General features: G+C 35.3%; 2 protein-coding genes across 5 annotated transcripts in view; both read right to left on the bottom strand.

The window, feature by feature from the left end:
* The window catches only part of LOC110019936 (flap endonuclease 1), a 16,712-nt gene extending 15,485 nt beyond the window's left edge, over window positions 1-1,227 (bottom strand). For 2 of the 3 annotated variants that reach the window (XM_020717823.1, XM_020717824.1), the window contains exons 1-4: window positions 926-1,227; window positions 702-818; window positions 180-238; window positions 21-80 (exon numbers count right to left, since the gene is read on the bottom strand). In XM_020717823.1, the coding sequence (XP_020573482.1) occupies window positions 21-80; window positions 180-238; window positions 702-818; window positions 926-937 (248 nt within the window). In that variant the 5' untranslated portion in view covers window positions 938-1,227. Of the gene's footprint in view, window positions 1-20; window positions 81-179; window positions 239-701; window positions 819-925 lie in introns of those variants that run through there. The other variant, XM_020717825.1, reaches the window with a different exon arrangement.
* A 2,894-nt stretch (window positions 1,228-4,121) lies between these two features.
* LOC110019940 (E3 ubiquitin-protein ligase MIEL1-like) overlaps window positions 4,122-21,343 on the bottom strand; it is a 46,352-nt gene continuing 29,130 nt past the window's right edge. Inside the window, exons 9-10 of one of the 2 annotated variants that reach the window (XM_020717834.1) lie at window positions 14,350-14,388; window positions 4,122-4,528 (exon numbers count right to left, since the gene is read on the bottom strand). In XM_020717834.1, coding sequence (XP_020573493.1) covers window positions 4,403-4,528; window positions 14,350-14,388 — 165 coding nt within the window. In that variant the 3' untranslated portion in view covers window positions 4,122-4,402. The remainder of the gene's footprint in view (window positions 4,529-14,349; window positions 14,389-21,343) is intronic. The other variant, XM_020717835.1, reaches the window with a different exon arrangement.

Below are 21,343 nucleotides of genomic sequence, written 5' to 3'. Positions count from 1 at the left end.
GAAAGAGTGACATGATTTACACTGGCTTGATTCCTGCTTCAAGCAATCTTATTGTACGATTGAACATTCCTTGCAAATGGCTAACAAAAATTAAATTTCAAAACTGTAAGAACAATGTCAGCCAAAGCAGAAGAGTGTCATTTTACGAAAATGATTAAAATAATTTACATGGCCCTCACCTGGTGACTTCGCCCGCTTCATTAGTCAGCATCTCAGTCCCTGCCCTTCCCACCACAATCTGCATATAGAAAAAAGAAAAGAAATCAAACTATAATGTCTCCAAATCATAAAACAATAAGTTTGAAGTTAAAAATGTTAGATTTACATACAAAGCACACAGTTATTATGTATTTACATATCTAGGACCCAAAATTTAGCATAAAAAAATACAAATATCAACTACTTAAAAATTGAAATACAACTTTCCATACTCAGGTTTATCACATCATAGTGTTATAAATGTAAATATAAATGTTCAGGTACTAGATATGTAAATACATTAGAATTGTGAGATATGCATGTAAATATCCCAACATGTTTATATAAATGTCAGAGGCAATCCAAAACCCTAATCTTCCAAGCTTATAAGATAAAAAGCCAAAAAAAGGCAAAATATTTTCTTCAGCGGGTGATAAATTCTAAGCACTAATAAAATACAAGCACAGTATAAAAGGAAATCGAAATAGGGCTAATGTACGAACAAGGAATTGGTAGATACTCATACTAGCGTCAATGGCAAGCTTCCGACCAAAATAGCTCTCGAACTTCTGCTCCTTCATGGCCTTGGGAGCATTGTCCGATAAAAGCTTCGTTAAACCCTTACACACACAAACACACAAACACACAAAGAGAAAAAAAACACCATCAGTTTAGAAGAAATGGTGAAACTAGACCCGGACTTCTACCAGAAGATCAAAACCCTAACCTTTATTCCCATAGTGAGAAAGTTCTTAGCCCTAAGGAGGCAGGTTAGATGACTGGATCTATGGGACACTTAGGTAGCCGGAGTTAACCTAAATACTGCCAAACAACAAAAAATTAACTTCAAATCCTACAGGATACTAAATCCAATCCGTTTCTCCTCCGTTCTGCCTTAAATCCCGTCGGAAGGCCGACCGCGATCCCCTCGTTATAGCTTCAAATGAACACAGGGAGAGGATTTCCCCCTGCGCTGAATCCAGTTTTCCCGCCTTACGTCGGCGGTAGAAAGAGAAGCACTGAACTGAAGTGAAGGGTGCGCATATAATTTTTGCTATATTTTTAAAAGTAAATGCATATTTTCATGCAAAAATTTATCTAATAAAGTGTTATAAATGTAAATATCAAATATTAAGTGTTAGATTACTTAGATATGTAAATACATAAGAATCATGTGGTGCGCATATAATTTTTGCTTCGGCCATTTACATATATACCACTCAATTCTTATATATTTAAAATATTCATATCTAACTCTTAAACCATGTTGCTTGTTTACATTTATACCATCCAAATCATTCATATCACGTCAAAAATATCACTATTTAAACATATAAAAATTTGAAATACGCATATATATAAATGTATGAAAATTTAGTGGTATGTTTGATTTTGAATATGTAATCATTAATTTAAGTTTTTTAGCCCTTATTTACCAATTTTTTACAGGCATATCAAACAATTCTTATGAATTTAAATTTCTAACACATAAATTTTCAAATTTACATTTATACCACTTTGATAAAAAAAAATGTGCATTTCATTTTCTTAAAAAAGTGAGAGGGAAATTTTAGATGTGATATTAATAATTTCAGAGCCACATATGTAAATATGAAAGCTTAGGTGATAGATATGTAAATACATAAAAGTTGTGTAGTATGCATGAAAATTCCCCATAAAAGGTTTTTGTGAGACTTCACATCATCATACATTATAAGTAAAAAACTAACCAATTGCATGGTGCTTTATTAGAACTAGAATTTTACTGAGTTTCTATATAAGATTTAATAACATAAAAACGATAAGAATGTATTATAACAAAAAAATAATTGCATCCTAATTTTAACAAATTAATCTATGACCTAGGTATATAGATGCATCTAAATTATTATTATTATTATTATTATGAGGATAAGAAAGTCGGCCAACTCAATAATTGTATACACAAATATAGTTATATACCTAAACAAATATTGTTATATACCCTAAATGAAACCTTTAAACAAAGTTTGATACGAAGGCAAACAAGTCTCGCAAGCCTCATTAGCCCTTGTCGAGAAATAAGGTTGTTTTGTTGAACTAAACCAACTTTTTGAAGTGGCTGAATCGAGCTCACCTGTCGAAATGGCTGAATAGAGGTCACCAGCCAAAACGATTGAATCAAGCTCACTTGCCAAAGCGGCTAAACTGAACTCATCTACTGAAACGGCATAGCTATCTTTTTTGTTGGAGGCGATCTAGCCCACCTAAGGAGAGCTAACTATCATACATGATTATTATTACTAGTAAAGACACAAGTCCATGCTTAAGCTTTTCATCAATATATCACATGCGAACACAGTACAATACAAAATGTTTTTTTTTCTTTTCTTTTTTTTTGCTTACTTATATATAAAAGGGAAGTCGTGAGAGTAAGGCAAGGACTATGAGGACTAGAATTTTATCGAAGATCTTCTTAACACACACATTCTCTCTCTCCCTCCCTCTCTCTCAAGCATTGTAGCCCAAGAAGTTTTATCTCAACTATTTATTCGAGCTTACTAGAGTTCGGAGCTTGATAGAACAAATCATAGATGCTCTCTCAAACATCACATGCATCTTTCTTCCACATTTTTCTTAAAACAAGACCTGTAACGAGATGTATGCACTCACAAACGATTCGAGACCCTACATCCTAAAAAGAATCATCGATAGTACAACTTTTTAAAATAAGGAGAAAAATCTTCAAATTTCTAGACTTTCGTTTTTCTCTTTTTCCCACTAATTGGTTTTAACTTTGAAATTGCTATATTTTAAGCTCATGCTACTTGAATCTAAAAAATCATATTTTTCCCTATAAAAAGTGGTTTTTACTTGGCCACATTATCATGGATGGAAAAAAAAAAATAAAGTCTCAATGCATTAATTTCCTATGGTTTATTAAAACACACTAAATAAAAATAAAAATAAAATAAAATAAAAAAGCAACTAACCCAGGTTACCATAACATTACCTTGATATTTGTAGAGGTTCCAAATCCAGCTTTAAAAATTATGCAACTACGCTTCTGCTCTCCAACATGAGTTTATTATAATAACTGAAGGGATGCATAGTCTTACAGTATTATAATAATAGAGCATTCAAAATTAATAGAATCTGACAGCATGCACTAAGGGCCCGTTTGGGGCAGCATGTAAATGTGGCGGCGTTTTCAAAAACTCCATCTAATCGATTGGTTTGCACGTTTTTTAAAACGTTGTCTAACGCGTTTAGATTTTTTACACTAAACGCACCCGCGGGCCGCGTTTCGGGATAAGCCGCTTATCATAAAACGCACAAGCTGTCTCAAACAGACCCTAAATCTTAACCTCATTTATATATAACGAATGACATTTTGTTTTTTTATAATATTACTTTCAAGCTCATATTCAAATAACAAAATTTAATTCAATGTTTTTAAAAGCGCACCAATCTCATGATGCCCGCTTCACTTCACTAAGGCATGATATGATGTGCTAAAATTAATTTCAGGGCCTTTTTATAATATTTTAAATTTTAAATTATCACAACAAATTATTAAGAATTGTTCAAAAAGTTAATTTATACATTTGAATGTAATGCTTCAAGTTAGAAACTACATAATATTTTTTTCTATTTTACATCAATTTTTAAATCACTTTATATTTTATAATTATTAATAAATATAATTGTACATAAATAGTTTTATAGTCGGATTAATAAAGCACTGTTTCACTCAAAATCTTATGTATTGTATTGCACATTGCACTTTGATACACATCTGAGACCATGTATTGTGATTCAAATTTGGTCTATCTATTAAATGTATATTTTAAGATTACTACTATTCATGACTAATCTATTAACCCTTAGAATGCACTAATCTCAAAATAAAACCAACAAGACATAACAGTTAAATGTTACAACCACCTACACCCAAGAGGCACATTAATGTTTCCAACCAAAGGTCCAAAAATATTTAGTTTCACATAATGTCATCAAGTTGAATATCCACTGTACAGAAATAATGCCCTTGTATATAAATGCAGAGCTGAGCAAAATAAAAGAGTGTTCCACCAAACAATTGGAGCAGGTAGAGGGCAAAACAATAGCGGCCAATGTGATAGAAGTATTCAGCACCTTGGCAAGAATGTTAGGTTTTCAAATAGAATTATGAAATGTCTTTATAATGGGATGATTAATGTTATTAAGGATCTGAATGAGGTGGTGCAATGGTTCTGGTGTTGTATGATTGACAGCTGCTGCACTTATGGCCTATGATATGGAAGAATACTTCACTCATTTCATTGCAGTCATTGCAAAGGATCCAAACCTGAAACAAACAAATTATAGCATTACTGAACCTTGCAAAGTGTAAATATAAGAAAATTGTGTCAATGCAATAATTATTTAAAAGCTTTCATTATGTACAGGGTTATTGTATCCCTTTGCGGTTTGCTGCACAGGTTCTAATCCTTTGATAGAAATATCCAGAATTGGTAATTTAAACAGATATTCCTTTGGTTAGAACTTTTGTAACATTTAGAAGGTCACGGGAGCAAAAAAGTTTGAACTTTTGATTTTAAGGGATCTTTAAAGACCTTTAGTAAAAACAATCATGCAAAAGATAAAAGCCTGCCAATGAAAATATAACAATTTTTATTTAGAAACTTTTCAACATGTCATGTTGCACGATTGTGTTTGGCATGCTGCCTTTTTCCTAAATGGTAGGATAGTATAAGTCCAACCTAATGAAGTTTGATTTTTGCAATCATAAGGCTTATAGTTAATATGTATAATACTTTCGGAAAGTGGTGATGTTAAACAACATTATAAATGGAGAATGATAAAAAAAAACACAAATACTCGGTCTAGTAAACAACCAGTTTGCCCCCAATAGTTGAGAGATAAACATGATCTAACGAATTTCACAAAAGTGATATTGTTGTTCATTTATATATGACCTTTGAGGCCTTTTACAGGAAAAATTTATTTTCAGAAATAAAAATTCTCTGTATTACTAAATCCAAAGTATGATAACAAGTTCAACATGTACCTCTGAATCTCAATCAAATGATAACCACCGTGCAAGTCAATAATGAGGAAGCCATTGACTGAATGTAGCTATTCAAGTAAATCATCCAATCTCATTATGAAAAACCGATATTTGACTGTGATTTCATTTGTGACACTGCTACCAATAAGCATGCACCACGACCAATCATTTTTTGGCACAATCAAAACTGATATGAGACATGGACTGATGCTTTCATGAACTAGTGCCCAGGCCATTAGATTACCGATCTACTTCTTCTACAGTTCATCACACAATATTGGCCTCATCCAATAGGATGGTCGGGTATAGAGCATTGTGCCTAGGATGACATCTATAACATGTTGAATTTCTTGTAGGGTTGACAATCCACACGGCAGGTTGTCAGTCAGAACAACCCGAAACACGTCCGATAGAGGTGGCACTGACTGAGGTATCGGCTCTTTCGTCTCACTGTCCTCAAACATTATTCAGCTAGTACCATCAATGTCTGTCTCATGGCCTGTAGAAATGTAGCATATAGCTCCTGTCTTTGCTTGAGTACTCATCAATATTGACTCTTTCAATGGCATAAGTAAAATACGCTTCCCATCATTGATAAACGAGTATATTCTTTTATGGCCATCATGAAGTGCACCCTTGTTATATTATCACAATCGACTCAAAAATATATGATACATCTTTAAGCACGACAGCACATCACACCAAATCCTATAACTTATCTCTAATTTAAAATTTTACCAAACACCACTTGTCGATACTAATCTCATTTCCCTTCTTCAACCAAGTTAAGGAATATGTTGGTATGATTGGAAATATTTCTGAGTAATTAGGCTCAATTTGTCCACCATCTGTGCAAAAATTACATTCTCACAGTTGCCAACGTCTATAATGAAGCCACAATCAATCCCTTTCACAGTGTATCATGTATGAAAGATGTTATGTTTAAGAGGCTGTTTAGGGCAGCTGCAGCTTCTCAGCTTTTCTGCTGCAGCTTAGCTACCCCAGAAAGTTGTTGTGGGGAAACTTGTTGCAGTTATGTGGAAACAGCTGTGTGGCAGCTGTTTCTGGACAAATGATCGTTCTGCCCCTGTTTAGTAACGTTGTTTGTAACAGAATTGTGATAGTCATATATTTAATATTTCATAAGCAAAAATTCGGAAGAGACTAACATGCTCTCAGAAAAATGCACAAAACATCGGGAAAATAAAACGTGGTGGGCAAAGTTGAAACCTGTTGCAAGTTTTAAATGTTATAATTCACAACTAAGAAAAATATACAGCTCATCTATCATATTGCTTAGCACTCTGCCAACTATGCCATACCATGCAGGATTCAGAGAACCCCAATTCTATAAGAATATTCATATTAGCCCAGTACAACATCCAAAGGTGATCCTAGACTTCAAGGAGCAGCCTAAAGAACTACTGAAGCATCATTGAAAAGAAGGAAGCGTTTAATAACTGCATATACCGCCATAACAAAGTAGATGTTAAATACTATCATGAATTCTAAAAAAATCAATCAAATTTTCAAATGACTTTAGATGTTCAAGAGAAACCATCAGTACAAATTCAATAAGTTTGTCCATCCCTTGTTAGCCCACTCTCAAAACAATATATCATTGATGACCTTATATACATAGAAAGTTCTACTTGGGCACCAACTTTACCTTGTTCATAATAAAAACCACTCAGTTCCATCTCATACAGGCTAATCAAAATGCTTGACTGACTTGCCTGTGATGTCCAAGGAATACATAGCAAAAACAATATAAACAGGAAGCAAAATAAACAAATAAAAAGCATAAAAAGTTGATGACGGTAAATTCTATCGCAATATTTTGCATGATTTAATTCTTCCTTCATGCACCAAAATACACTAACTAAATTTGCAATACTTATTCATAAACAACTAAGTAACAAAAAAGACGGTAAGCCTCCAGCAGCACCACAGAGTTGATTCAGCACTATTAAACTTCTTCTACTTGCCTTCTTCAAAAAAATGATCAAATTTCTGAAAAATACGAATCTGTTAATCTTAAACCTATTCCAAATTTGCTTCAATACCTACATAATTCTCAAGGAATGATTTCCAGTAAGATAGCCCTCCTACAAATTCTATCAGCTTATTCATTCAAGCAGCCAAAAATACCTCTCTCGTCCATCCGGTTCACTACACACCCTCAGAAATCCTAAAAGTACACTGTCGTAATCAAAGGGCAAAGCTCTACTGAATGGAAGTCAAATTTTGATATCAGATTACTTGCAAGAAGCGTAGCACGAAAAAACTCATAAGAAAGCATCTAAAATATTGGAACTTTCATGAACGAATTACAAATTTGGGACTCAAATGATCAGAACCTTAGAAGTTATGCGGAATTTAGTCCACGAGCCCCAGGACGAGGAATTACGTTCGCCGATATTGTATGCAAAATCCTTGAGCCCCGCCCCAGATCCAGCAACCACTCCCTTGAGAAATTTGAGCATTATTTAGGTTGGTAGGGTTACCAGAGGAAGATGGGAAAACTGAGATTGTGAAAGGGGAGAGAAGATTGAACTTCGGCTAGAGATGGGGAGGTAGCGTCTAACCAAAAACGCCTCGTGACACTCTCCCGACGCGCTCCCAAAAAGCCACAGTTAGCGACCGCTCCTCGAGATATTCTTCCGACGAGGTGCCGGCGAGCTCCCAAACGGAGCCTAAGTCACTACTGATCTCTCTTGGGCTCGGTCTGAAGAAATCATCAAACCACAAGCATCTCACCATCATTTGTGGTTAACTAATACTCCTCTCCAACCTCCTCTCAAAAGTCTTCACTCTCTCTCTCCCATTGCACCCTACTCAGTAAATAAATCACTCTTTTATTTGAGCAAATAATGCAATGTACCCATATCCATTAAACTTGAAATATCTTGGAAGTGTTGGCCCAATGAATCATATTTTCCTACTATGTTGACTTCACACAAGGGACAATTATTAGCCATTTGGTAGATGTGCTCTTGTTACACAATTTTATTTTTTGAAGCCTATTTGAAGGATGGTGTAGACATGATATTACTGAGTTGTCTCTCTACTTTCAAGGCTAAAGTTTGAACATCCCATAACATCCAATAAAATTGTTGTAGCACCAAGTTACCAACAGACAATCTCAATCCTCCATGATACCAAGCTATGGTATTCACCTCAGGCTCCACCAACTCACACTTCAGCATTAGCTGCTCAAATTCAACGATGTACTCCTCCATTGACATGCTTCTACTGCAAATGATCAAGTCTCAAAAAAACAAATTATATGTAGTTGTTGACCTCATTTTAGTGAGGTCTTAGTTTCCTACTCCCAAAACCCAAAATCTAGCCATAGGAGTTTCTTTTTTACCATCTTAAAGGACTAGTAATGGAGCTCACCTCCCGTAGAACTTCAAACCACTTCTTGACTCATTTTTGTGAAGAACTCGCAAGAGTGGTTCCAAGCACTAAACTTCTAGTTGTGAGGGTTAAGGACTAGCATGTAGAGGGCCCAAAAATGAGTTCTTACAAGATCAGACGTCCTTAGGTGAACCCTCCGCGACCCAGCAACGCACTCGCCACACCACGCACGAGGTTGATAAATTTTTAGCTCGACCGCCGGCGAATTTGTTCGAACGACCCTGGATGACAAAACGGACCGCACCGACGCATTCGGAACGTCAACTGTAGCTAGGAAGGACACTCGTATTTCTAGGGTTACATGAGCGCACAAATTACACAAATATCAATGCATGTTTTTTTAATTAGCGAGCCGCGGGCCCGAACACAACCCAGGTTCAATTTGGGTTGGATATGGGCTGAACACGGGCTAATTGACTCAGCTTATATGATTTTGAATTTCAAAATTTAAATTTCAAATTTATCATTTAATCCCCCCATTAAACTTTTCCAATTAAGCTGGCTACCTGAAAGAAAATCATTCAATCTCCTGCCAATTTCTTCGTATAACGTCTATTGACCCCACTCCAATTCTAAAAGGAAGGGATCGCTTCTTCCTTCGCGGTCTTCCTCCTTTGCCTCTCCCGAGCTCCTGCTCATCTTCCTTCACTTGCCAACCTTCCCCCGCTCGCCTTCTCCTTCTCCCGAGGCTTCTCTGCTCGAGCCCGCTCGACAGGGAAAGACGAAGCGTTCGCTCCTCCTGCGCCTCACCCGCACCTCCTCTGCGAACAGAGATCGACGCCTACTCGATTCGGCTCCCTTCTCTCGCGCCTGCTTCTTTGCTACAGTCCCGTCCTCAAGACGCTTACTCCCGCACACCTGCTCAACCGAAGCCTGCGACATTTTTTTTTTCTCCGCTCAACCTCTCTCAGGAGTCGTCTCTTGGAACAAAACTCCGCTCGATTCGGCCCGATCCAACTTTGGATTAATTTGGCATCCGCTTCTAATCTAAAAGCTAGACAAGACGCTCGCCTTCTTCCTCGCTCGGTCTGCTCGATTTGGTTCTCCTCGCTCGACAGGATTCCTCCCCTTTGGTTTCTTCTTACCCGAAATTTGTGAGATTGGTAGGTACAGGTTCGATCTCCTCGCTTAAACCTTCTTTTTTTTTTAAGATCTTTAATCGAAAGTGCTGAATCTGTTGAAAGCTGAAAGGAAACTGTCAGAGGAATTGAACTAGTCTTGTTTATATCATTCGTTTTAAAGCTTTTTCATGCATTCTTTCATCCATAAGACTTGATCCCATGATGGTTGAGCTTAACATATGTTGTAGCACTTCATAATTTATTTATCTGCTTACATTTGTTATGATTTGTTATGATAGTAGCTCTCTAAATCATAGGGACTGATTTTTGGAGATTTCCAAATAGTCTTTTGCATTGAACCGTATTACCGAATTTATGCCTTAGTTAGAAAGACGCAAGCAGTGGTCGGATGCACAATTTTATTCATTGGGCAGCCTGATCCCTGCTTCAAGGTGCTTTTGTTGGTCAACCTTGAACATCTTAGTCATTGTTTTGGAGGGTTTTGCGCCCCATTTATATGTTGTTTAAGGTTGTCAATCACTGTAAAGTGTTGTTTGGTGTTTAATAGTTGTTGTTTGGAATAATAGGAGGCGTCGTAAGCATTGTTCGCATTTCAAAGCCACATTTTGGAATGTAGGAAGAGTTGTAGGGTGTTGTCCAATGCTCCTAGTCACTGCCCGATGTTGTAGGAAGTTGTAGGACCACTACCTAAAGCTCCAAGTTGCCGCCCGGTGTCGTAGAACTGTTGTCTGGTGCTAAGAAGTGATGTTTGGAAGCTTAGAGTTGTTGTTTGTTGATTAAAACTGTTGTTTGGTGCTAGGAATTGTTGTTTAGAAGCTTAAAACTGATGTTTGGTGCTAGGGACTGTTGTTCGGAAGTTTAGAATTGTTGTTTGGTGATTAATAGTTGTTGTTGAGATTCCCTAGCTGTTGTCCCGAGCTGTAGGAGGCCTTATGATCGTTGTTTAGGCTTTCTAATTGTTGTTTGGGTTCATAAGAACTCATACAGACGCTATTCAAAATTCCTAGCTGTTGTCCGAAGTCGTAGAATCACCGTACACACTTGTTATTAGCTTTCCGCAGCCGTAGGAGGTCGTACGATCACAATATTAGCTCTCCAATGGCAGTTAGGAGTTGTAGGAAGCCTTAGGATCACCTCTTTTGAGTTCCTTGTTGTTGATACAACTTGTTCTACTGCTTACTGTTTTATTTCTTTCTCTGCAATTTATTTAAATTCACTACAAATTATATTATGTTTTGTGAATTAAACACGCAACAGGGATAACAACAACAGATCTGCCACGTAGACATGTACATTTTATTTATTGTTGTTTTATCATTGCAATTTGCTCTTGCTTTAACACATTATGCAGGTACTGAATACAATTTCACTTTCGAAATAAAATGATTTTTCAAAATTAAACAACATTTTCAAAGCAAATCAAAACAAAACAAAACATAACATGCTCTTTCGAATTTACGGGAGTCCTTCGAAGGAGGTAACCCACGGTTGCTAACGAGATCTCCCCGGTTTAAATGGATTTCACAATTCGTTTAAGATAAGTGAATTCAAAAGAAAATAGTGATACCGGAACAAGGGAACCGTGGGATCATAACCGGTGTCGCTCTAATCAACTTTAACCCCCCCAATAACAACAAAACTGAGACATTGAAACACACCTGGTAAAACTGTTTGAACCTTAAACTTTAAGATTGCTACTTCGACGAGGAGCCCGGAGCAACTTCGTGGGCAGCACGACAAGAAGTTTGGAGCAGACTACAAGTAGAGGGGGTCGTCATTCAACAACAGCAAAACAAGTATTCACCAACTAAACTTCCCTAATTTAAACAACCCATTAAGACTTTGAGGTAGCTCGTCTAGCGCGACGTAATTCTTCATCATCTTTTAGGCCCCTACACAACCACGTTGTGCAGCGTAAGTCCTAACTCGCCTTAAGCTCCGAGGTTGTTTTGTGATATGACGTAAACTCTCATTTCTCTGTGAGTTATTTGCATAATCACTTATTATGGAAGTGTAAGCCCCAAATAATAAAATTGGCAGGATTGAAAACTTAAATAACATCTTCTCTAAAACATAGCCGCACAGCAGGATAGTTTGGGAAGTTACTAAGGTTTTGTCCTTAGAATCTGTGATATCCCCTACATTTTCCCTTCTTTGGACTCTCGAAAATAATTGTTCCTATTTGAGTCACTCCACTTGTCTTTTCACGTCCTACCGTGAAAACCTAAACCTTGAAATCTTGAAGAATAAAACCACTTATCATTATTGAGAGTTTCTCAAGTGACCCCAGTCATTTGAGAATTAATTAACTATAGGGGTTTGCCTCTATAGGGAACTTGGAACCCAGGCAAAATAAACTTTGTTTAATCTTTATATTAGATAGGAGAACTTGTCGGTCACACATAAAAGGTTCGCAAACCAAATAGATGTCACAAATCTTTTACTTTGCATGATTGATTCTATCGTCGGTCTATCGCCGAGGTCTCGCCGAGGTCTACACTTATCTTTCGGGAAAGTGTAGTATTCGCGGTATCAGACACGATTATGCAAACTATTGGACAAATGAGATCCATTTGGTCTAATTTTTTCTTTTTCGAAAATTAAAACATATTGACTTTCAAAACTCAAACTATATATCTCTTATATTAAATTAAAATTTAAAATTATTTTCATATTCATATTTTCAAAAATAAATAAAAAGTTGACCGACAGTAGTATTTTGGTAGATACTTGCACTGCATATCCTTCTTCATTTTGTATCAAATTGTGATTTTATTTTTTCCTTCATATTGGCACAAGCACTTCAGAATCTCCCCCCACAAATGTTGAATCCTTCAAGGACTTATGGTTCCGTGTTGTTCAAAAAAGCCGGTATAGACCCCGTTTTTATGAAAAATATATGGGAGAAGATGATAGATGCATTGCTAGAGCTCATGTTTCTCACTCTATATTTTCTCAAGATTCCTGGGCGGCCAAAAATTACCACAAAGAAAGGGGCTTAGATCAAAATAACTTTAAGATTTTTCCCGGTGGTGTATCTCGCGTAAGTCGATCACTTCGATAGGTAGGCTTAGTTCGACCACTTCGACAGGTAGGCATAGCTCGATCATTTTGGCAGATGGCTCAACTCAAAATAACTTGATCTTTGGATACAGGCCTCCAAAGCTTAGAAGATCTATTGATCTTTATGATGTGTTCCTTAAAAAGTCTTATTAGAGTACATGCTTGTATTTGGGTATGGAACAAGGAAGCACACCTCTTTAACTTAATGACAAGTAGCTTTACTTTTCCATCAAGTGGAATATCTCTATACTCAAAAACTCATTTCACTATCTAGAGCCACTCAATAAATTTATCTCGATCCATAGAACTGTCGAAATCCAACAAATTAAGCTTCACTTCAAAATCACTCTTTTCTCCTATACTCAATGTTTAACTAACGCCACATCGTCTTATTGATGCATGAGGTTTCTTGGAGAACGTGATTTTCATCATCTTCTCTATAACTCTACTAGAGTGGTCACCGTTATTGCAATAGGTGACTTCCTCACCTTACCTCCTGTTAAAATCAGTGAGTCTCCATTGCAATTAATTGATTTTTGTTGCATATCCTCCATGGTAAGTTCATGAATGCATCGTTTAGATTTTCTTCTTGGCGACATAGTGACTTGCTCCTTACTTTAGGGTTTCGACTAGGATAAAGATAGTCGATCTAAGATTGGTCGAGGGTTTAGAATTAGGTGGTAGCTGTAGAGAGAGATTTTTGGTGGAGGTAAGAATGTAAGAGTTTGAAGGTTTATGGCTAGAGTTAGAACTTGAAATTAAGATTTGACATTATCCTAGGATTCCTAGAACGTGTTTAATTTGGTCCAGCGTGAATATGTTAGAGAAGGGGAAATATCGGAGAATAAATGAAATTTATGGAGGTTGAAAGGGCAAAATGATAGGTCAGCTATTATCTAGGAGAAAGGACAACAAAAGAGTGGATGATCGGCGGCTTAAATGACGGTGTGCGGACAACAAAAAATTTCCACCACCTGTTCTCTTCAAAATACATATTTACCACTTCAAGAAAAATATGGTGCAACTCTCTAAATCGGAGAAAAAGACAAAAATTTCCAAATAGCATAAACCAACAGATAAAGTCCCCATCAGACTTTAAAGCAATAAACTTATACTAAAACATAAATTTAAACGTAGTTAGATATCAAAATATAATAAATAGAGGCCCCACAAGACCCGGCAATAACAGGCAGGTGCGAAAATTCCCACCATAGGACTCTCAAGACGGGATTTTCGTCTCCCGCATCCAATCCCATGATGCAAGAGATCACAAGACCCACACCCACGTCAACAACATTTCGTTTACTTAATAATGAGATATGCCTGAAGTACAAGGCGATGAATCCTTTATTTGCCAGGCAAAATAAGAATGACTGCCTATTATTAATTTCAAAAACATCAGAGCAGAAACACTGCCTCGGAGCTTTCTGCTCTTCAAGCATCCAATCAATAGTTTTTTTTCCCTTGTATTTTCAATATTGGAGGGAATTTATAAGGTGACACTCAAACGACAAAAGGAAGAAAACAAACCTTGTACCGATAATCTGATGGCATCACTGTTGCTTCAATCTGCACAAAAAGTTCAATTGTAAATACTAAAGAATATGTAACACTGATAGAACAAACCCCCAGCAATTTAGATTAGAGAGAAACAACAACAACAAATAAAGGTGATAACGATAAAAATCATGTTTTACAGCATTACTAAAATATGGTGCAACTCTCTAACATCACCAGAAAAAACAAATCAAGACTGTTTATTATGATTCTTATCACAAAATAAATAGAACAATCATAGCCCAACTGTTAAGATACATGCTTTATTCGCAAAAAAAACAACAAAATTATCAGACTTCGGCCAATGCCTACCAATGAAACTTTTTGCTAATGCTGCTACATCAATGAATTTTCCAATATTCTGAAAAATAAACCTCATTTGTGCAATGCCAGGAAGAGCAATTTGAAAAGATTCCCAAACTAAACATGCAAAGGATATTTGTTCTCGGTACCCAAATTAATGTATAAAGTGCATTTCCTTAACTTAATATTCTCACTATATTTTTAGGTGATGTAGGAGAAAGGTTAAACAGACAATAATAACATAATTATTTGGTTAAACCGTATTATCTTTGATTTCAAAAAGAGCCATTTGAGGTTCAAACAGTTAAAAAAATAGCAATATCAAACAGTAACAAAGCAAAGAAGATGGACTAGTAAAGTTGAAGAGAGCAAAATTCAATCCTCTGGCACATTTCTATACATTTCTTTTAAAAAACTACTGGATTTTCTTGAGTGTTGTCCGAAGGAAATCAAAATGTTTAATTTTAGCGAAATTTCCATACAATTGTTATGTATTTACAAGTCAAACAACTAAATTTCGATATTGACATTTAAAACACTTTAGTGTCATAAACCAATATATGAAAATGTGTATTTCACTTTTAAAGAGCTTAAAATAGTGGTTATTTTCATGTAACATTAAAGGTTTAAGTGATATGCAAGTGAATATGAAAGTTTAGGTATTAGATATGTAAACGCATGAAAATTGTGTGGTATGTATGTAAAAGCCCCTTAAAATTATTGAAATAAATGCCAGAAGTGGTACCCAATTATTTCGCGGCACACAAATGAATGTATAAAGTGCATTTAATTAACTTAATATTATCATTATATTTTTAGGTGATGTAAGAGAAAGGTTAAACAGACAATAAAAACATAAATTACTTGGTTAAACGGTATTATTTTTTATTTCAAAAAGAGCCATTTGAGGTTCAAACAGTCAAAAAAATAACAATATCAAACGGTCACAAAGCAAAGAAGATGGACTAGTAAAGTTGAAGAGAGCAACATTCAATACTCTGGCACATTTCTATACATTCCTTTTAAGAAACTACAGGATTTTCTTTTGTATTGTCCGAAGGAAATCTAAATGTTTAATATTAGCGAAATTTACATACAATTCTTATGTATTTACATGTCAAACAACTAAATTTTGATATTGACATTTAAAACACTTAGGTGTGAAATGTGTATTTCACTTTTAAAGAGCTAATAATAGTGGTTATTTTCATGTGACATTAAAGGTTTGAGTGATATGCAAGTGAATATGAAAGTTTAGGTATTAGATAGTAAACGCATGAAAATTGTGCGGTATGTATGAAATGCCCCTTCATATTATTGAAATAAATTTCAGAAGTGGTTGCATAGGTGCAGACTATGAAATTGAGTCTTTTGGTAAGATTTAATTGTTATAAAATCAAATACATAAAAATCCAGAAGAAAGATGTTAAAACCATGGAACTTCAAAGAAAACATAGAATTAGAATCTAGTATTACTATAAAGAACACAGATTTCGTTTATACACATACCTTGCATAAAATTACCATAAAGAAGTACAAGTTTTCAGCTATGTTTTTAAGGTTCAAGAAAAAGTAATGCTGCCAAGCGCGAATATGAGTTTATAAATAAAAAGATCATCGAGTCGGCCCAAGAAATTTGGGAACCTATAATACTACCTGCATGATGCTCTACATGTATGGAGATTAAATTTTCTTGTTGCTTTAAAAGAGCACCAGATCCCCTATTGAGTAGCATAATGCAAAAACAACATAAATATTCGTCACTTAATTTCTAGACACTATGAATTCTAATTATTTTATTAGTTATGTTTCTATCGATAGGAACCTAAATTTTATATTATCATTATTCTAAGAAAAATGTAATTATCACGAAAATATTTGTCAAATTTTTCTAATGGCACAAACGTGTAAGCACATATTTATGGATTAGTAAAAAAATAAATAAAACCACCTGATTTCCTTAAAGTTGGGTTCATCAAACTTCCCAGAGTTAGCTAAATGGGTTAGCTGATACAATAGCTGTCAAAGGTAAATAAAATTAATTTGGCTAAACAGATTAAGGACCTATTTAAGTTAATAAAGCCATACTTGTTGAAATTAAGACAAATTAATTTCACTAGATGCCTGATCTAGATCAAGCAATTGATCTTACATATACTTTACATTAAATTTTGGTAATTCTCCAAGTTTTAAATCAGCCTAACCACCTGATTTCCTTAAAGTTGGGTTCATCAAACTTCCCAGAGTTAGCTAAATGGGTTAGCTGATACAATAGCTGTCAAAGGTAAATAAAATTAATTTGGCTAAACAGATTAAGGACCTATTTAAGTTAATAAAGCCATACTTGTTGAAATTAAGACAAATTAATTTCACTAGATGCCTGATCTAGATCAAGCAATTGATCTTACATATACTTTACATTAAATTTTGGTAATTCTCCAAGTTTTAAATCAGCCTACAGCTAGGTGTGATTTGTGCAGCTTTTGCACTGTGTAATTTTGGGAGTTTGAACAGATATTTTAGGTAAGTATTTTATTTATGTTAGATTTAGTAGTTATGTATAGTTTTCATGTTTTGAGGTTATGATTTTCCACATTTCCGGGTGTATATAATGAAGTATGACATTGAATGTATCAAGTATCTAGTCATACTAGTTCACTACCTAATAGGTTCTGATTATGTATGAAAGTAAGATCAATTAGGGTGTGACAGCATTTCCCTCAATCCTGCGCATGAAAACGGGTTATTCTTGTGTGATACCTATGTCTCACAAAAAAAACCCATGTCGTGTATTGTAAACCTCAGACACTTGTTATCTCAATGTTATCTTTTCTCTCTCCAACTCGCTATCTCAATGTGCGCTTCAAATCCATGGCATGATGGCTTCTTTGTCCTATGCATGCTTCAACTAGGAAAGTCCCCTATGTTGAGTCTTCTCCAACACCAACTCCACTGAAACCTAAGTATTCCCTTCCATCTTCTAAAAACCGAGTCTTCCTCTTGATTTCTCTCATGCTAACTGACCCTTCAACAGCTCATTAGCTTTACCCCTAACAACACTAGCTTGATGCAGCCTTTCCATTTTGGATACCGTGCAGGCAATGCTCCTAAAAAACTTCTCTTACGGTTAATATAACCCTAGCACAAGCATTTGCCTGTCAAGATCAACAATAACAAATACATCTTTACAAACCACCACCTCTTCATAGTCCTTCCTACGGCATAGTTTTGTTGAGCTTAACTATGAAATCTCTCAAAGCACTCCTTGTAGCTTTCTTGACATGAAAAATCTAATTGTTTGGATTTGTGATGATTCACAAAATTGAGTCTTCTTGTACATGAGGAGATGTTTGTTTGCCGTGATTCGCAATTATAAAGCAAATTCATTAAAATACATGCTCGAAAATAATTTTCTTTTTATTAAGATATATGCAATGAGCATAATGCATTGGCACCCGTAAACATTAAATTCCTAGTAAATGAGTTTCCAACTTATGCATACATAAAGCTTTTAGTCATTTGCAACAACCAACCTTGTATTAACCCGCCCTTAAAACATGTCTTAAAACAATGTTAGATAGGCTAACGAATTACCTTCATCTTAAATACCTACATTATCATACAAAGATAAGCCAGCGATAGAGACTCAAGTCTTCTAAATTAACAAAGGATTTTAATACACGGTTGAGTGATTCAAATCAATATAAAATCAACTTGGGTGCTTCTTCGTAAAGCTCAAATGTTCATAAATAATACATAAAACAATTCCTTGTCACTATAAATCATATGCACAAACTAATACCATCTACCAAAAAAAGGTAAAGCAGTCCTCTGTAATTACAAAAACAAAAAGCATTCCTAAATACCCCAAATGCTCATAAATAATACATAAGACAATTGCTTCTTAAAGAACCAATAATCATATGAAATGTATTTAAATAATATGAAAAAGACAAATTATCTTTATGGTGATAATTGATAAACTGGAGCACCAATGTTCATGCAGGTGCATCAATAAATATATTGAAGCATCAAAAACTGTGTTGAGGCACTAAAGCACCAATCTCCAAAAAACCCCAAATTCAACCCACGAGTTCCAACAAATCTTAAGGGATCACAAGTAGACAAAAGTATTCCTGAGGATAACAAATCATTAAAGTGCCCATTTGAGGGTCACCGATACACAACTATAACATGGTTGCAAATAGGCCAAAACCTCAGCTCTTAATTAATCAACGCCTCAGTATACATGCTAAAACAAATGTTAATTTAAAAGTCAGCATCTAAACAACTTAACCAATCGAGCAACCTTGCATAATGAGAGATAACATAAGAACCATCAATAAGGTTATTTTGCCTAAAATGAGAGATTATAATACCCCCTATTTGAGTCTTATTCCCTTATAGGCCAGGCTATAAAACTCACCGATCAGGTTGCTTCACACCTGTGGAGAGGTTGTAAGGTCCACGATCAATTTGATTTTCTTGCAGGGTGAGGTTTTAAGGCCAATAATATAGCTCATCTTGTCCATAATACATGAACATTAGATGAATCGTCATAGAACATTTTAAATTTAGAATGAATTGACCTGCATTGGATTCCACTTAAAAATGAGATTGCGAGTCAGATTTATCAGGCATCTTTGATGAGTGCAGGTTCAAAAGCTAATGTCCATATTTAAATTCAGAAAGAAAAATCAATCCAACTCTCACTAACAGTACATTTCGGGCGGCTCCTACGTTTTATAAAAGCAGTTTTATAGAAGCAGTTGTGAAGTTGTTTCTTGGTTGTTATCATAAAGCTATTGATGGAATAGAAGTCAATATGTTTGAATAATCTAGTGTATTGCAGTTGTTTCTAATAAAAAAGATGTGCCCTTATAGATGAAAATTAGTTCAATTAGCGCAATTTTCAAAATATTTATAGCGGAATAACATAAAGAGTTTCAATGGTACAAAAAACACGTTAGGAGCCTAATTTCTCCCATACATCAATTTAAAGACAATTTTATGCATAATATCACAATCATAAAAACTACAAAAACAAGTAAATGTTATAATGACATTCACTTTCATTTCCAGATGATCGAGTTTTCGGGACAACTTGTTGTTTATAGCATCTCACCTAACTTGTCCAATAAATTGAGTGAACTTTTCCATATCATCAACCAATCGAAATAACCTTTCATATTCATATGTCCTATATTTGGGCAACATTAAAATCTCCTCTCATAATTATTTTCTCTTCTTAATGTGTATTCACAACATTGCATACAACAATGACAGTACATAACTCTTGAAGCACTTAATGACCTTGAACTCATTTTTCCTGAGATTTTAATATACTATGCTTTTAATCGACAAATTAGACTACAAATAAATAGAACGACAAAAAAAAATCTTATGGTTCGTAATAAAAAAAAACACAGGGGAAAATATGCAACTTTATAGATATAACTTTAAAAATTAAAATTTCAAAATATAAAAGAGAAAATAGACATCAATCAATCCTCTGTGCATCTCAAATAGTAAACATCCAAACAAAAGACATTGCAATACATTAATTACATATAATCAATGAATCCACTAAAGCGTATGTGATATCTTCACTTAGTTGGATCATCTCCTGAACACACTCTCCATCGGGTATGTTGAAATCATTCGCATCAAAGTTTTCCTAAAGCAATGATTGTTCTATTTGATGTTCCAATGCTTCTATAGGCATGTATGCTAGATCTTCATCTAAGGCCTTAAAATCAACATAGTGCCGAGTTGGTGCCCCCAAATAAAATTATACAAAATTCTCCTTTTAACAACTATTTTATCTATTTTTCTAAAGAATATGTCAATATATCTCGAAGCATGACACACCCCTTCTTCAATAAGCTTAATGCTATTTCAATAAGACTTTATAATGATAACAATTCATTCAACCCTCTGATTACTTTTGTTGTGCTCAAAATTAGAAATGTGATGTCTCGTATCGAGAAAAGGCTTTAAGAAACATTGTTGCATGAAATACCCCGAATCAACTATGCAAAATTTCCATAAATAATAACATTATTAGTACATCATTTCAAATTTAACTCCTCATATAAGGTTATGAATGTACTAACTGGGTGGATGCATTAAAAATTTTCCATTCACTTTGTTAAGTAGCAAATTGAAATATGTGACTATCATGAGCACTCCCTTCCCATTAGGTCATTAAGAAGCTAAATCATCGTTGAAGTATTTCTCGTAGGAGTTAGGATCTAGCCTTAGGGGTCTTCCTGCGACTATCTTAGAACCTTAGAAGTGGTGCCCGCCTCGTTTTGGTTCGACCTATTTTCGTCCTCTTTTGGAGTTTCGCGTGTGCGGTGTCGACTTCTAACACTTAGAAGGATGAAACCGACATGAGGAAACCCAAAATGGATTCCTATAGGACCTTTCCGAGCCTTAGGGTGGCTTTCTGCACAATTCGCACTCCTGCGCGCACCGGCTTCGCAATTCGGAGAGTCGACGTAGCCGATTGCCGCAATTCGCATTGCTTCCTCTGTTACTTGTCGAATGCTCGAGTAAACCTTTTGGGACGATCGATCGCGGGTCGAAATTTTGTGAAATTTGAATTTCGACGCGTTTTGACCCGATTGTCGACGACGCCGTCCGAGCGACCCCGGATGAC

The sequence above is a fragment of the Phalaenopsis equestris genome, unplaced genomic scaffold, assembly GCF_001263595.1.
Source record: "Phalaenopsis equestris unplaced genomic scaffold, ASM126359v1 Scaffold000088, whole genome shotgun sequence".
Classification (NCBI taxonomy): Eukaryota; Viridiplantae; Streptophyta; class Magnoliopsida; order Asparagales; family Orchidaceae; genus Phalaenopsis; species Phalaenopsis equestris.
This window is presented reverse-complemented; position numbering and strand designations above follow the sequence as displayed.